This window comes from Numida meleagris, chromosome 3 (assembly GCF_002078875.1).
Source record: "Numida meleagris isolate 19003 breed g44 Domestic line chromosome 3, NumMel1.0, whole genome shotgun sequence".
Classification (NCBI taxonomy): Eukaryota; Metazoa; Chordata; class Aves; order Galliformes; family Numididae; genus Numida; species Numida meleagris.
The window spans coordinates 13,200,371-13,218,651 of NC_034411.1; the positions used below are offsets into that span (position 1 = coordinate 13,200,371).

At 36.7% G+C, this 18,281-nt stretch overlaps 1 protein-coding gene across 12 annotated transcripts in view; it reads right to left on the reverse strand.

Annotated features, from left to right (window-relative positions):
- The window catches only part of SLX4IP (SLX4 interacting protein), a 100,037-nt gene that overhangs the window by 47,528 nt on the left and 34,228 nt on the right, over positions 1 to 18,281 (reverse strand). For 11 of the 12 annotated variants that reach the window (XM_021390111.1, XM_021390112.1, XM_021390109.1 and 8 more), the window contains 2 exons: positions 15,062 to 15,151; positions 11,505 to 11,628 (listed from right to left, as the gene is read on the reverse strand). In XM_021390111.1, the coding sequence (XP_021245786.1) occupies positions 11,505 to 11,619 (115 nt within the window). In that variant the 5' untranslated portion in view covers positions 11,620 to 11,628; positions 15,062 to 15,151. Of the gene's footprint in view, positions 1 to 11,504; positions 11,629 to 13,400; positions 13,650 to 15,061; positions 15,152 to 18,281 lie in introns of all 12 variants that reach the window. The other variant, XM_021390113.1, reaches the window with a different exon arrangement.

Genomic DNA, 18,281 nt, shown 5'->3' on the forward strand with positions numbered 1-18,281 from the left:
TCTCTCACGTTGCAAATATGCAAGGTTTGTTCTTGAAAACTCTTCCGCAAATAAATTCAGGGATGTACTTTTCTTCTGTATTTTGCAGGGTGCCTTAGAGACAGCTTAAACCAAGTACAGGCAAAAACTCATTACTGCTTTTTCCTCTTACTCTCCCCTCTCACAGTTTTACCAGTATTAGCACAATTCTTCTATTTGCCAATTCTTCTCAGCACAGGCCACTTGATAACGCAAACAGATAAGAGATCTGGCTCATAAGGGACATAGAACAAAGATTTGGCTCCTATCAGAGAACAGGACCTCTGGTTAGAGCAAAGAAATTAAGCAAACTTCAAATGAATTGGATTAAGACAGGATATGATATGCCTAGCAGAATCCTTTCTTCTGTCAGAGTGTAGACTGCTGGGCACAGCACACCATCTAAAACTTTCAGCATATGAGCCATTGCCAGCAAAACTGGACCGAGCCATATGATGAAATCTAAAAGCAAGAGCAGGGCTGCAGGGCTCTCTTCTAACCAGGAGGCGTGGAATTTATTCTCCCGTCAGACCTATAATGAGCAAATTGGATCTAGTATAAGGCATTTCTTGGCCTGATTGTCATTGGCATTCTGGAGAAAAGAACTGAGAAGAAAAGCATGTATCAGACCATGCTGACTCAAGGTGAGAAATGCATCTGCTGGCGATCCTCAGTACACAGCAGCTCTGAAGGGAAAGACCGCCTTCTCATCATTAAACCCAGAGATGGAGAGGCAGACTGATCCAGTCCTGGAGAAGAGCTTTCTCACAACTCAATCATATTGTATAAGAAATAATAACTAACATCAACTGGCCATGTATCCAAGCAGACAAGGCCACATATTTGAAGATCAGTGTACCATCCCCACAGACTGTTGTTTTTTTTATAGGAGACAAAATTTGATTTCACCTTTTGGTTGATCTTTATGACCATATTATTTATTGTGACAGGCTTCAACACACAAACTGAAAGCTACTTATGAATCCTTGTTGTTTCAAATGCATAAACTGTAGTTCTGACCAAGCCATGTGCCAAGAGCTCTTCAACTGCTGGAACAGGCCTGACAACTAGGGAGGAAGGCATCCGTTAGTACCTGCCAAAAGGCACTGACAGCTGAAAAACAAACCCTTCAGTAAACACTGTGACACAAATGGCAGCAGAGGAGAATCTCAAGTCTCTTCAAAGTAGCTGTATCACTATGCAGCAGCAGCTCGGGTAAAAACTGCCTGATGTCACGTGTGCACATACACCGTACATTCAGAATCATGCCGAGCATCTGCCCAAATTTAGCCAGAAACAGTTGTATTCAAATCACACAATGTCACGTACTTACATCACTGAATTCCTAGCAGTGATTAAAGTAAGGCTGTAGAAGGCAGACTGAATTAAACAAGCACTGAGATGGTGACAAGTACGACTTCCAGGGCATAGAGTGGTCTTTAAAGCACAAATCAGTTTAAAAAAAGTATGTATTTTCAGCCTAGCTGCTTGTTTCATTCCTTGAAGACACTTGTGAGCTTCATAAACATTTTTGATGCCATTAAATTCTTAAAAGGGAGGATTTCATACTTTGAATGCCAGGAATCTCTACAAAACAAAGACAAGTCTAGAATAAAAACTCAACCAAAATGTGAAAATGAACCTTTCAGAATTTAACAAATGTGACTGGTTCCCCTTATTGTTCACTAGAACGTCACCGTAGATGCCAATACTACAATGCTAAAAGATTCTCAAATAAAGGCAAATCAAATCCTCTACAGGTTTGCAGGCTCTATTTCTTTTTCCTTCTGGTAATAGGAAGTAACTTCTGCAAAATCATATTCCCCCAGAGGAAAGGGTTTTAACCCCATAGCTCCCATAGCTGAGAAGACTTTCATCTTCTACTAATAACAAGATCTTTAGGCAAGGGTCACTAAAAATGTCAGGAACAAGTTTTGAACATGTGGAGAAATGTATATTGTATCATATGGCTACAGAATCTATGGGTTTGGTGAAAAAGTCCAGATAGTCTGCCTCTGGAGACATGAGGTGGAAAGTAAAGCCAGTAACAGATATCTTCTGCAGAACTCTAAAAAGACAGCATGAAATGTGAAAAGGTACTTTCTCCAAAGGTGATCTTGATATACAGCAGCAATGAACACGGAACCAAAAGGTAGACGTCTATGGTCATGATCCCTCTTTTCTTCCACCCTGTCAACCAGGGGACACTTCAAAAGCAAGCAAGTTCCAAGAGAAGCCTGTGGACTTGAACCAGTACGCATTTCACAATGTTGTCACTGGGAGCTCACAGGTTCTTTTCACACAACAGAATCTTCTTAGGCTTCCAACAACTCAGAATAAAAGGAAATTCTGAAGCACAGCAAATAGCTGGAAGGCCTTGACAACGAAGCCTTCTGCATCTTCTCTTTTTAAATGCTAGCTAGCAAATGGGCATAATTAAGTTAGCTGCTGAAATGATCCACTTCAAAACAAGTGTCCACCTTTTTCCTCTCATAAGCTCTGATGCAAAGGTCCCATGAACAACCAAAGATTGTGATCATCTGATCAGTGCCACTCGGCTCCAGCAGTGAAGCAGGTGCTGGCTGTGGCGCAAAGAGCTGGCACCTGATCTCAGAAGGGTATGCAGCAAGCTGCTCCATTACGCTTACGCAAGAGTACAGTATTATAAGGGACCACCTGAATTACACACCTCAATATTTTGTGGGCTCTGGCATCAGTGTAATAGATAATAGGTGAAAAAAGGGACATAAAACATCCTCTTCTCAATATTCAATAGCAAAACCAAAAAGGCCAGAAACTGTAAGCCTATCAAGTGCCATGGAAATATAAGAGAAAAGAACAGACAAGCATCGCCTATGTCCCATGACAGATGCACACACACTAAAGAAATCTGAATATTTTTAAACAAAGGTCTGCAAAGAGGACTTTTTTCTCTAAAGCAAGCTCCGTAATCTACATCATTTTGTTTTCTACACATATGTATAATGACTGTCTAAAGGTAGAATGTTTCTGCCTTGATAATTGTACTTTACTCTGCATGAGACTACCTCATCTGTCTGAGACTGACTGAATTCATCAAATCCTGTTACCATGTCTACAATGCATAGTCAACGTGGCACTTGATCTTTCTTCCCTTCTCAAGTAAAAGTCTTTATTATTTGCTGCACTACTAAATTTTGGTTTAGTTCCATACATTTTTAATAAATTAAGACCCAGGCTCTGCAAAGTTTGGCAGGTGTAGTTTTGATTACGAGCTATCGCTCATGCCATGAATATTTTCAGTCAGTGGAAATGTTGTGTACAACAAACAATACAGCAAGCACCTTGACTAGTGATGGCTCAATGTACAGAATCAAATGCACACAATTCCTTTCTCTGAATTACTTACATAAGGAAAGTATGCATGACTTCTTTTTTCCAAGAACTGGCCTTCCATCTCTATCTGCATAGATTTCTGTAAAGCCTTCTAAAACATTTGCAAATATAAATAAACCCACAAAAATGTTTGCAATTTATGAAGCAGTATTTTCTCTTTTTCATATGATGATGAAATTTAAGTTTCTGTTTTTCTTAGACTGCTGGTTATAGTTTGGGGACATATACTAACATTTCTAGACAATGAAAGGGTTAAAGATGTGTAAAACAGATTTTCTCACAGTTTAGAGGGAACAAAACAACACATTTAGGAAACCAGGCAGCTAAAAGGTCAAAACGTTACACTTCCAGGTCAAACTTCTGGTTGCAATTAAGTAAATTCTTCCAAATATTTCTGAGGAAATCATATTTCTTTTAGGCTTTCTTTCAATTCCTTATTCTATCTTGCTTACATTGTAACCAAAATAGTATTACTCTCTTTAGAAACATTTAGAGTACCCTCTATTCATTTTTTTCTTTTTTTTAATTAAAGGAACCTCATATCATGTCAATATAAAAAAAATCAAATCCTTATTTTTTCCCACCTCATTTACTATACTGTGAACTAATTAAAAAGAAGATAGAAGAAGCTATCAAACCTAGTCAATTGTTAGAGTCATTCTTCTCCCCTTAGAAATAGTTCCCTTTACATCCACTTTCATTATCCGTATTTTCAATTTATTGCTTTTATTTTTATTAGTTATACAAGAAACTCCCAAGCCCAAGACGCTGATGAAGATCCTGATGTTGCGAACATGTGCCTGCTAAAAAACTCAGTGACTGCAACCCTTGCTCAATGAGATCACTTACGATTTTTTATGACCTCAAGAGAATCCATGTCCCAGCAGTACAGAGAATTTCAAAAGTTTTGTAAGGTTTTTTTGTTTGTTTTAAACAGACATCCTAAATACATGGTCACCACAGCTGCACACAGAAAACAACCACAACTGGAACGTAAAGACATCCAAAATGTAGGCTCAGTATGCATACAAACAAATGAGAAATGCACTCTTACGTATACGAGCTAGAAAAAAAAAAAGAAATCCTGAGGCATATTCATACTACATTAAAATTTAGCCAAACAAATACATGACCAGATTTAGATGTTTCCACACACTTTACTTCAGGGGAATGCATTTATTATTGCCAAACTGCCCTCACTAGAAGATGATGACATACATACTTTTTCTGTGGAATATTCCAAGCAGCACAGTCTCCTAGCAATCCCACAGATTTATTTGTAAAAATCAGACAGCTAAGGAAAATCAGCTCTCTCATACTGACCATTTCTTCTGCAATATTTTAGACATTCTAACAAAAGGAAAGTGAGCATCCATCAAATGCAGACCACAGGATCTACGAAATGTTCCTAGCAGAAATCCGGTTTGCTGTGTTCATTATGGATGGAAGAAGAAAAAGTCAAATTTATTCCCCAGAAAAATCCACTTGGAACAGCGAGCACTTTAAAATCTATTCCTACTGTTCCTCGTGTTCAAACAAGTCTAAAGAAGATAACACCGATATCCTATCCTCTGGATTCCTGCTTCCAGGTGAAGGTGGAAGCTTTAAAAACTATACAGAGCACACAAGAAAGTGCTTTCAAGAGGAACAGATGTGCAAAGAAGAATCTGTCAGTGGTGCAAGAAACAGCAAGTGCTTAGGGAACTATTTTCAAAATCCCTCCACGCGGATTCCAAAAACAGTAGGTGTTAAGTTATCCTACGGAAGGTAGCAATATAATGCCCCAGTCAAAATGAGATTCATGGTGATATTCTCAAGTGAATATCAATCAAGTAAAGCACAAATTAAAAGTAAATTTAAACTTTCTTAATTTGCAACATCTATAAACTAGTATTCTGAACTCCAGTTCTAACTGATACAGACAAACAAGCTCTTCTGGATTCACATCATCTGAAGATGTATTTTAAAATGTACCAGATGAAGTGACAAGCACCCACCTACTTCTGTTATTTATGGACAGAGTTTAAACCACCAGATTTGCAAAGTTAGATATAATTAATTATACGCTGCATGTTTTGGATGGGTAAATTGACTACTAGCTTCCAGCCAGTGTCAATACATTGAAAGACGAGACATAATTCCACTCCATAAATACAGGATTAATGACTGCTTATTCTTTGAATAACTATACCATAAAAATAATAAAAAATACATTTTTAATTTGTATAAATATACATGCCTTTGCATAAACAGCAAAATTACTATGCAGTTCTGCTTGGATGCTACAGAAAGACCTTTTTAGCTTACATATAGTAGCTACCATGTTTGTCCATGCAGCCACAGACTTCGCTCACACGCATACACAGCAGTAACTTTCACCCTATTGTTTTAAGCAAATAATATATTTCTTTTCAATAGTACCTACGTAAAACACTTTGTTATAGAGTATCTTTAAAATAAATACAACAGTATTTCATTTCCTACCCAAGACCAAAAATAACTTCACGTGGGAGATGGACCTAGGAGAGAACTAAAGTAAGGAGAAAGCATTCAACAGATCTGGTGCTACATCTGCAAATGTCCCAAGTAAGACAGAGATAGCAACTGCTAAATTCTGTAATAGTTTAATATCAGGAAAAAGACAAATGCAGATCCTTCAATCTAGAAAGCCTAGAATTTGCTCTGCCAATCTTCGAAACACATCAACCTCTCTCTGACATAATAACGTTTACAGCACAGGCTTTTTCCTTACGATAAGAAGGGCCATACTGGATAAGATCAAAGGTTCACACAGCTCAATGCCTTCCATTTAAAGTCACTAGAAAAGGATAAAAGGGAAGATCAAACACAAGAGTAAACTGTATGCAATTATTTCCCCCCGGTTCTCTCCTAGCCTTCTCAGCTTGGACCTTCAGTGAGCCCAAGGAGATTTCTGTGAATTCCATACCCTTCCTGGATTCCTCTCGCGTGTTCTTGCCGAAATCTGTGGATACAACATAAGCATCTATCATATTCATCACCCTTTGGCAAAGAGTTCCACAGCTCTGCTAACAAATTTGACTTCCAGTAACTTCATTTGAAGCCCACTTGTTCTCAGATTGAGGGAAAAAGAAAAAAAAGGAGATGAGAAATGATTTTGTAGACTTCCTGTGTTCTCCTAGTTCTTATCCTTCTGGGCTAACACTAGTACTAACATTAAAAGTCCTAGTACACTGAGCTTTTCCCAGTCTTTCACATGTCCCCATTCTGCATTTCCTCATCTTGAATGATCTTCATTGCCCTTCTTGGAGCTTTTCTCCATTATTTTGCATTAAAACCTAAAGTAAGAGGAAAATCACTAAAGAAAACACTCAAGAAGGGCATAAGTATTGCCAAATATCCTTTTCCCTGAGACAACAACAACCTCAGATATATAATTTTATCTTCTAAAAGAAAAAAAAAACAGTCCAATGAAAGAAAAGATGCCATTACTCCTCCATAGGCTGTCTGTAAAAAGAAAAAAAAAAAAAAGTAATCTAAAGCAAATACACAAAATATTAACCACAAAATACTAAGTAGAACATTTTAATTAAGATACTGCATAAATTGCTGCATACTTCAGGGAGCTATGAAACTCAGAGGGATGAACGTAAGTTTAAGGTTCACAAAGAACTGCAGGACTGGGTAACAAATCATAAATTATTCCATTCTGAAGAAGCTGCAAAGTAATTATTTGGAGAGAGAGAAACCAAAATGTGCAACTGCAAACGTTGAAGTTCATTCAAAAGACTTTTGTTCTCCTCAGTCCCTCCTTGTAAGCTTTTCCGCTACAGCTTGCTTACATTTCAGTTGCACCCATCAAGTTTTTGTGGAGTTGCTCTTTAAGGAAGACAGATGAAATAATTCTTGTTAAAAACAAACTGAATACTATTTCACTGCAGAGGTATAAGAGTTTAAAGACAGAAGGGTGGGAATATTTTAAATCAGTTTTGCTGCCACAGAATTGTAACAGGGAACTTACCCTATGCACGCTTTACACACTCCAATTACTATAGAAATAGTGAATAGTAAATATTTTTTGTGTCTTTACAGGAGCAAAAAAAAAAAATAGTTTCATGAGAAACAGAACGAATGAAATGTATTTTCTTATGAAATAGAATCTTTTTTTTTTTTTTTAAATATTTAAAAAGATGTGAACTCTGACACCGGATCTATGTAAGGCTGAACTATTCATCAAAGGACTTGCACTTCTTCCTTTTCCTCATTTCAGTAAGCTTATCTGAATTGCTTACAAATATATCCCCTGAGATTTCTACCTGTCATTAAGTTCAAACAATTTAGAAAAAAGCAATCGGAGGGAAAAAATGGTCAGGCAAACAGAAACAGACAGAAAATATGATCACAATTAACTCAATTTTCCTTAGAAAACAAAGTTAAAAATATTTTTTAAAATACTCAATTCCAGAGAATGCAGATAAAATCAAGCTGTGAACTATCTGTGGCATGTGACTAATTATTTTCACTGTAGGAAACACAGTACGATACAAGATCTGAAATCAGAGCAAAAATGTCCCACCATCAAGCCAAGAAAAACAACAGGGATGCTAGGGAAGGAATGAAAAAAAAAATCTGAAAATGATTTGCAGGGTAAACATCTCGAACTTTCTCCGCATTCAAGAGAGGGAAGAAGGAGAAGGTCTGTTTACAAGATACCTTCTTCCTTTCTTCTTTCCTTCCATTTCTAAGGTCCATATTTTCTTTACACATCTTCCTTTTTCTTTCCTCTATGCCCATGTGAACTTTCCCTTCTTCCTTAATCTTCCACAGTCCTCCCTTTATCATGCTCCTGTATTTAGCATCCCTACATGACCCTCTTTATAGCCTCTAGTTACTTAATTCTTATTACACTTCATCAGGAACAGACGCTTTCTGAGAACATGAAAAGCCAGGCTTTGCTTTTAGCCTATTTAGGCCTACAGCCTTTCTGTATTTGGGTGAATATTATGACAGTAAGACTAAAGATGCTCAATATTATCACTAAAAACAACTACGAGTTACTGAGCAGCACAAGTGGTGCAAACTGAAAATGTTTGGCATAAACATATATATATATATATACACACAAAGAATAGTTCTAACTTTAAAGCTTATGCAACTTAAAGTGAAACAGGTATGTACAGTTACTTTTTTTTTGAATGAGTTAAATTTGCTAATACATGTTTACTATTATTACTATAATTATTATTGTCAGTTGGCTTAAATTCACTTAACTTCAAATAATGAGACCAAACCATATATGGTTAATGCCCTTCCTACATGATTTTGGCCATGCAGGTTGGATACAGACAAAATCGAATCTTTTTAAATTTACCTCATTTTAATTTTCTTTTTTTAAAAAATAAAGAAAAATTAAACACTTTTGAACATTAATTAAACACAGGAAATGGAGAGTTTATACCAAGGCCTATGACCAAAGACTAAATTAAAGCTTACTTTGGCATATTGTTCTTACTGGCCATTTGGGAGGGGTGGGGGAATTGTTCAGACAGAAGGAAGAATAGGAAGAACTTGCTTGTCTTGGCTACTTCCTCTCATTTTTCCATTCTTTCTTTCTTTCTTCTCCTATGTGTAACACCCACAGATTTCCTAATGAGATGGTATGCGACCCACCACATACTGCTGTGTGGGTGTAACTTGAAAAAGAAGCGTAAATTAACAAGTTACACAAATGGATATTTACATTCTGTGCCACAAAACTGAAAGGTGGCAGTAACTAGTACTAACATTAAACACAACTAAATGTTAATATTTAAAAGAAATTGTGATAGCTAAAGAAATTCCCTTCAAAATCATAACGGTAGCCAGTCTGGTCTATAGATCTAGAAAGCAGAACCAGACCTGCTAACCCAAGTAAAGTAGCTTGGTTTCCATTTCTGAGGAAAATTCCAATCCAGCAACTTTGATATTAAAGGCAGTCTAAAAGCTTACTAACCTGCACTAATAATTCTGAGTCTAATAACTTTTGAATGCATCCTGTAACGTGAAGAACAAGCTAACAAAAAATTACACCCAAAGAAGGGTGGAGTGCTGAGCTGCAATAATAAATAATGAACTAATAAACATCTTAATGTTCTTCATAGATACACTCTGACTTGCAATAGTGGTGATTTTACTGCAGCGAAACTCCAGACACAGACTTGCATAACTTTGAGAAAAAGAAACCACATCCAATTTGAAGAACTCCAAAACTTTTCATAACCTCCAGATGCAACAGTAACTGCAAGCTTAAATATTTAACCAGCAGTAGCTACAGAATGCCAGTGTAGTTAGCCACATATCAAGCTTGCACATTTCTCTGTGTACTTCAAAATGCTGTCAGGCAAACACTGGCCAGCTACCTTGCACTTCATCTGTTTGAGAAGATATATATAAGAGATATATATATGCCTAGGGAAATATGTACTGCACCAACACTCCACCAAAACTGTGACCAAAGAGAGGAAGGTGAAACACAAGATAAAAAGTATTAGCTATGTGGCTCACCTAAAAGGGTCAGTCACTCAGAGGTAGGTCCCAGTTGCTCTGGTGAACACCCACCTACTATATTTGCTATTTCCCTTTCAGGTAAGAATAGACTTGAATGTAACTTGAATAAACTTGATTCTTGAACAAAGCACTCCTTTCTTACAAATTACAGCCCTGAGCAAAGTGGGCTGAGGGAAGAAGAGAGATTTGGAAATGACGTTCAACATGAACGTTCCTTATCACAGACTTTTTCTTCCTTTATTTTTTTTAGTGTTAATTATTGATGTCAAGATTACATGCAGAAAACTCATGAAACAGAAATTCTGTCTCATCCAAAGTAAATACTCTTTAATCTAAAACTGTTAGAGATATTACTGATGATCTTAGGTTCTTCATTTTCACGAAATAAGGGGAAGAGTCAAGCAGATCAGTTCACAACTGCTGAGCAGTGTACCAGTATTCTGACTGAAAAGTTTGTGATATGAAAGAAAATACAGGACCTTAAAAATCTCAAGAACTCCCTCAAACTAGTGCACCTGCCTGCATGTGCAAGAACAACCAGCTTGTCTGGTACTTTTATCTTACAAAATCATTGGTTTTGAAAACATACTTCTACTGAGGCAAGAAATTTAAGAAAATAATCAGTGAAAAATATCACTTGGTAAAAGAAAAAGAAAAATCTCAACAAATCTCAGAATTTCCCATCTCACCCTTCGCAGTGCTCCTCTGCTTTCAGCATAAGAAAATTCTATTTGTTCACTCAGAACTAGAAGAGCATGGTAACAAGTTTATAACATGCTCCAGGCTGGTAATAAACTAAAATCATTCATTTCCTAGGAACGATTTAAAAATAGCTTGATTTTGAAGCATAAGACAAACAAATAAGTCTATTAACTTCTTAAAACTCACCTAACTAGAACAGCTAATGAATTAACATTAAACAAAAACTGGCAAGCCATTAGGTCCTAACATTTGAAGAAAAGCTATAGTAATCATCATTTTTTATTAAAAAAAAAAGTATACCAGAATTGTATCTACTAGTTTCACCACCCTCACACACATAAAAATCCAACACAATTGTTCCAGTTGGGTAAATGCTCTAACAGCTATTATTTTCTGCACGGCAGTTAATCCACCAAAGCCTTCCAAGGTCATTGACTTCATTACCAAGTCTGTAGTTACACAGGTGAAACAACAAATGCCACTTATCACATGATAGTGGCTTTTTAAGAACGAATAAATAGCAAAAGGAAGGAAAAAAATATTTCCAGAATAGAAAAGATGTATGAGTAGGAACCTGACTTCACAAAAAAGACAGGCTTCCATCATTTTTAGAGGACAAAGGATTCCTTTATTCTGCTTAATTATAGCATCTCATATTAACAGTACAAGTGAGATGTTAATTTTTCAACAATATACAGAAAATTAAAACCCATTCCTGTTTTTTCAATAACATAACCAAAGTAATTTCAAACCCCGAAATCACAGATATTTTGGCTTTACTAGGTTTCATGAAGGGAAGTTTCTCATGAAAAAAATAAAGAACAGCAGTTTCCACCATACTATGCCTTGTTTTATTATATTATAAATTAAATAATTGATTTTACCTGTAATAAACAGAGGAGTTGAAGATGCATGTTCCACTGACTTCCATTGACCACGCTGTTTACGCGCTTCCAAGTAGTGTTTGATCCGTGAAACAACCACCTCTTCTAGGCACATGCAGACCTCCTGAAAGAGTAACCATTTCCCTCTTCAGAGCTAAGCTTCCATGCAATGCATGCACAACAGAAGGTACAAAATCACTCCAACATAAAAAGAAAGAATACCATCCACAATCAGGTACTGTGGTGTTACACAGAGGTGAGAAGCACAATCCTTAAGAAATGCATTAGAACAAGAAAAAGAAATTCTAACAGTTCTAAACTTTTTTTAAAAACACATTTTTACAATTTTTTCTACAATTTTGAAGAATAAGAGAGCAAAAACATTATGATTCAGATAGGACACAATGCATGGTGCAATTTATTTACAGAAAATTGCTGAAGTTCTCAGTAATAGAAATACATTATGGCATTAAATATCATTGATATTAAAAGAAAATTATTTTGTATACAAAGTATGAAAAAATACGCATTGTAAGCATCATAACACCAGAAATTTAAGCAAAACATTAGTAAAAAATACTCCCAGGAATTGTCAGCACACACTGCAAGAATCCATATAAACCACAACAGATATTTTGGTTCAATTCAGTGTAATTTGGGAAGGAAGGACTTAGAGCTAACTTGGTCACAGTAACCTAATTCCTCCAGTTCGTTTTGATTTTTCTCCTCCTAAATTTATGCGTTCATATTTTTCAAACTTCCTTCAAAGCACAACACAACAACAAAATACAGACAACTCTGCAAGAAGAACAAACCTTTCATCCAGAATAACTACAGAAAAAGAAACACCATGATATAAAAGCAAAATATTTCTCTCTCAAATATTAGAGTAAGTTTTCAGATTAAGATGTGCACACATTTGAGCCTTTTCCTTCAGAAATCTTTTTTCCATTATGTCTAACTTTGTGCTCATAGAAATGATACTTTGCTGCATACAAAGGTATCATTTTACCTTTTTATACTGTTTGGACATGAGACAAAACTATATTAGTACCACCTAAAATAAAATATCTTGGCTTGAAATTTCCTTTGGATTTATCTACCAAGTATGCAGAGGAACATTTTTAACATATTGCTCTAAGTCAGAGCAACACACATATATAGGTCAACCACAAATAGTATTTTCTCCTTACAGCTAGAAATATACTTTCCTTTCTGCTTGAAGAATATACTTGTAAAATAGAGTATCTGCCTATTCCTCTGTTTAACTCATTAAAGTGATCCCATTACACATTCCTTCAATAGGACTACGCACTCAGGTTAGAATGAAAAGTCTAGAAAGCAGAGGAAGGAGTTTGTACTTGGTTCCTTCCACAACAAAAAGATCAGCACACGTTTCCTTAATTTACATGGAAAATGTTTAATTCTGTTGTTATGCCTAGGGAAATTTTATTTTAGGGGTTCTCTGCAAAGAACTATACATGTCTATATATAAGAAAGAGTAAATGAGCAATTTTCAAGATAATCTTCTCTTACTTCTAGTCCTCCACTAAACAGAACTCGCAACTCAGACCTTTCTGTATGCAAATGGAGAGATTCCAGCAAGGACACGAAGAGCAAACAGCCTAAGAAAGAAACAGTTCTTTCTTCGTGTGCAAGGCTAAAACTTTGAGTTTGTTACTCCAGGGGAAAAGAAAGAAGATACAAAGGGCAGGAAAACTAGAAAGAGTAGGACAGAAAGAAAGGGAAGTTCCTGAAAAGCATCAAATTATTGATTTGTGTACGTGAGTCCCAAATGACTCCTTATACACCCCAGAGCAGCAAGCAGACTGTGCTCACTTAAGTGCCCAGCCAGACAATGTGCATGGCCCTTTCTAACACCATCCCCACGCTTACAGGCTTGTATGCAGCTCCCAGCCTGCCTCACACAACCTGCGTTCTTCCTTGCACCGTGAATCGTGCCGCCAGCAGAGCACGCCCATCCCTTCTCTGCAGAGGTACCGTGCTGCACACCCACGTTATCCTTCCACAGGGCTCTGCATCCCACTGAGAGCAGCCACTGATTTCTTCCAGGGGAAGGGAGGATCAGCAGAAACCATGCTTGTGTTACGGGGCACCTAAAGGCATCTGCATTGCCCCACAGTTCTTCAGACAGACAAACAAACAAACAAGGTTGTACCACCGTTAGGGTGACGAATTCTGGAGATGTAAAAAACTTGTTGCAGTGGAAATTTAAAAGCTCTCATAAAAAGAAAAAGAGCACATAGCATAATTTGACCTTTTCTCCCCACCATAACAAAGACTCTGGAAAAGGAAGCGAATTGTAAAGCTATTGGAACCACACTTCTTCGTTGTCAAAAACATGCAACCTTTGCACTTCTCTGAAAATACACGGTCACAGCAATGCAATGAATGCTGCCCCGTCGTGCCTCTTTATTAAATCAATCATGATCTAATTTCCTGAAATGCACATCTTTTGTTTTGGCAATGATACAAAATAGATTTTGAAAACACTTAAAAGTTATAACCAAGATAGTGCCAATTATAAATAGAAGTGTTACGGAGAATTCATTTACTTGAGGAAAAAAGTAATCTAAAAGACTTCCCATATTTTCTTCTTTGTCTGATTCTTAAAGCACAAATCAAGCGAAGCTGATAAATATTCTGCCTTCCCCCTCTCGGAACACTAACTTGTGGGTTTTTTTCCCATTTTCTTTAAACACATTGCTGTGAGCCATACGGGGATGCTCTGCAGTGACAAGTTAATTACGCCATTATTAGGAAAGCTATCTGCTGAAAATTACCGTAACAGAGACTTGCGGGAAAGTCCACAGGCATCTCAAACATGTCTTGCATTCATTTTCAACAGGGAACTTCTCAAGTTCCCACACAGACTGAAATAAGGGAAAACTCCAGGCAGAAGCTCATCACGAGATTCTAACAAAATTCACAGAATCTGATGAAAGTTACATTTGTAATTTTACTGGTCACTGACACTCTGAATTTCCAAGATTTCATCTGCTGTCAGGATTTTCAAATGATACATTTAAAAATCAAGTTTGGTAATCTCCTTTAATGAGATCCAGTGGTTCTGTTATACGTTACCTTGCATGTCGTGCACATACATTACATTTTCTTGCACTTGCTCTCTAAATAAAATACCATTCACACTTCTCTAAATGTGATAAAACAATTAATGGGCTTTTCACCAACAAGCTCTACAAAAATGACACCTGTCACAATCCACTATTCACCACTCAGGACAGTTTACAAAAGACAAAGATATCGTCAGAGAGATGCTTTTAAAACCGAAGTCAGAAGAATCAAAACCACATGCATACACATGCAGAGCTTAAAAACTAGAAGGGAAATAGAAAGCAGCCATTAGTGACCCAAAAAGCACATATAGTTCACTTAGGGGCCCCACAGCAACCATTCAGTTAGGCATAACCAGCAATGCTCTCATTTGTAACACTGAAAAATGCAGAACAGTTCAAGGCTATCCAGCATTTCCCCGCAACCACAGGCTTTTGAAGTAAAATGGTTATTTGTTGTACCTCCTTCTCCTGATCTGAAAACCAGCTGGTGTCTTTATTGGAGCCTTCGGGCAAAATATGAACATCCACCAAAACAGCAAAGTTCCCACACTGAAAAAAGAAAGACAAATAAAGTTCAATTGTAGCTGTCAAGCAGACAAGGAAGTAAAGAATCAGGCATACATATGCATCTGAGGCAGAGGCGCAAGGAGCGAAATGCAAAAGTGTGTGGAAGATTATAAAGTATGGAATTACAAATCGATAATTGTTGGTGGATTTAATGAGAAATTAGAGTGCCAGACATCCCTCCGGTAGCCATCTGAAAGGCTTAAACAATAACAGTAAGCACAAGCACACTGAACTTCCCTCCATCTATATACCTCTTGAAAATTGGAATTCAGGCAAATTTTCCCACATGAAAAATGAGCTATTCCTTCACCAAACTCCCAAAAGAAAAAAAAAAAAGGAACAGTAAAGTTTGAAGAATTTGTGGTAATTACCTAATATTCATTCGCATCTGCCATTCAGCCAATACTTTTAATAGTTAAATGATTATAAGACTATTACTTTTACATGAAATTTTTAGGATGATGCAGGCTACATCCCAAAGAGATACACACACATCTCCTTAGTTTCATTGTGAGCTGTATCACCTCTACAAGGAGAATAATGCCTCATTTCATGTGTAGAAGCCTGGTGTGTCATAACCCTAAATTTCACCTTTCTTCTGCTGAGACACAGCACCAAATCGCATTCACACATCCTTTAATGGAACAACTTGCAAGGTAAAACCTTCCCCACTCTTGTTTGGCTTCTTGTATCACATCTGTGGTGCAATAAACTCATTCTATGAGACTAGACATGTACGGTCATGGCAATTGCACATCCGGAATGCCTGATGGAATGGAAAGAACAGCCTGCTACCAGACAAGCCTCAAAGGTGTACGTACAACCCAGACCGAGATCTGTTTCCTTTCAAGGGGATGTTGCAGCATACACTTCCTGTTCTAACTTTCTCACTGTATTTGCCCTTCACTGCCAAACATCTGCCTTTGTACATCACCTACAGTCCAAAAGTCTAAATTTTAGGCTTGTGGTATAGAAAAAAAAAAAAAAGAGTCTTTGAGAGTCCCCTTACCTGCGTGGCTAATACAAAGAGCAACAGAATTTAAGCACTGATTTTACAAATCATGACAGCACATTTGGTAAATCAGGAATTTCTGGGATTAGTTTGCCTAATTACCCAAGAACTGAACTATTTAAATAATGGTTTAACTATATTTAAAATATAATGCATGACCAATATTGTATTGTAACCAGAATGCAAGACTTCAGCGAATGAGGCAGGCAGCGTGAAATTGGTTCTATGTTACTTATAGGTATCATTCACTGAAAGAACAGAACACTTTGATCTGTTTTATCAAAAGGATTCTTTTTTCTCTAGAGAACCAAGAATTACCAGATGGCTGCAACAGCAAACCTCTTCAAGCTTGAAAATGACAGCAAAATCTCTCTCAAAAATCTCTGGTGAATCGTTAGTCAGCTCCAGCAAACTTTTGAGTCAACTACTGAACATCAAAGCTGTAGCAGACACTGCACATTATAGGAACAGAAAGGTAGTAAATTCTTCATAGTATTTCACTTAAAACAAAAAACAGGAATTTGATATATTAAGAAAATTCCAATCATCTAATGCTAGGTGTTAACTTGCACCATTTGGTACTCACTGCAGAACCTTTATTTACGTGTATAGATACCGATATACATAGAGACGTATGCACATGCAAAGCATAGACTTGTTTTCAATGAGAGATAGTGTTTGTAATTATTTTCTTTCGAATAACAATATTTGTCTCATTTATCAATCTTAAAACAACTTGAAAACAGAAAATAACCATATTTGAAACAAGATGCTGGAACAGTTCCAAGTTATTTTAAAACGCTACAAATAGACTAAACATTTGTAATACTTCAGAGAAAAACAAATACATATGAATAGCGTGTACAACCGTGTAATAGATGAGCTTTCCCAATGGAAGATTCCTAGCCCTCAGCATTTTAGAGCACTCTGCTTGTGGACATCTTATTTGGAACTACTCCAACACCAAAAACCCAGCAATCTCACCACTCAACTAGAGACACTCTGGAACAGGAGACAAGGAAGCAGAACTACCCAGGACAAAAAGGATGAAAAGAACATAAGCACAGATCTTTCTGGGTCTTGTAAACTCCTGTTTTTCCCAAGCCCTGAATGTGATGTGAGCAACAGCTTCTGAGCATGATTCCTTTGCACTCCGACGTTATATTATGTTTTTAATCTCTACACTTATGTTTATACTTTGTATTCCTTCTCATGGCACAGATTTACATATCATATTTACACTAAGCAGCTAAACACAACTTTGACTGTCCCAGCAGCAAAGGAAGGGTTTCCTGTACAGACTGAACTCCAATATAAATCATGGTAGGGAATGGAGGTAAGTGGAAGAAAGATGTACAGTGCTTATGTTAATAGATAGGATGCTCTTAAAAAGGTTTCTCAGTTATTTTTCTTTATACTTTGAAGACGTGTAATTCCATTAAAATACTAGTTTATATTTTGGAGAAAATGTAGCGTTTTCAATCATTAGGGCTGCAAAAAGCAACTCGTCACTGAAAGGCAAACTGAAACAACACTTTGTTTGGTTTGTTTTATTTTCAGCCTATCTCAAGATTTGTACTGGAAATAAATTTGAGATGCAATTGTCAAAACTGAGACCTGAAAACCTGATTTGATAGGAAACACTTATGTCAATAATCACTACAACATTTTACTGAACAATTAAATACAAAAACAGATGTGCCAGTTTGTTATCTTCCATAATTCTAAAATTCAAAAACCTCGTTTACAAGCTGATTTTTTTTTAATGTTACTTTACTCACAGTAACAGTCTAATAACATTCACAGTGTTGTTAGGCATAGGGCTTTAAATTATCTCAGAACGTTGTCGGGATATTGTTGTACAGTAATGCTATTTAATTCAGAACATATTTTCTGGAATCAAACTGTTTATAAAAATACATCAAACACTTCATAGATTCTGCAAATTGAAAAGATAACCAAGCACGTAAACTGAATGAATACAGCGCAAAGCAGTAACTCAGTCAAGGAAAATAATCTTCTCATAACCTGTTAAAACCTTGGCCCAGGATAATCCAATATTAGATGGACTACAAGTAGAGAAACCTGAAAAAATACTGC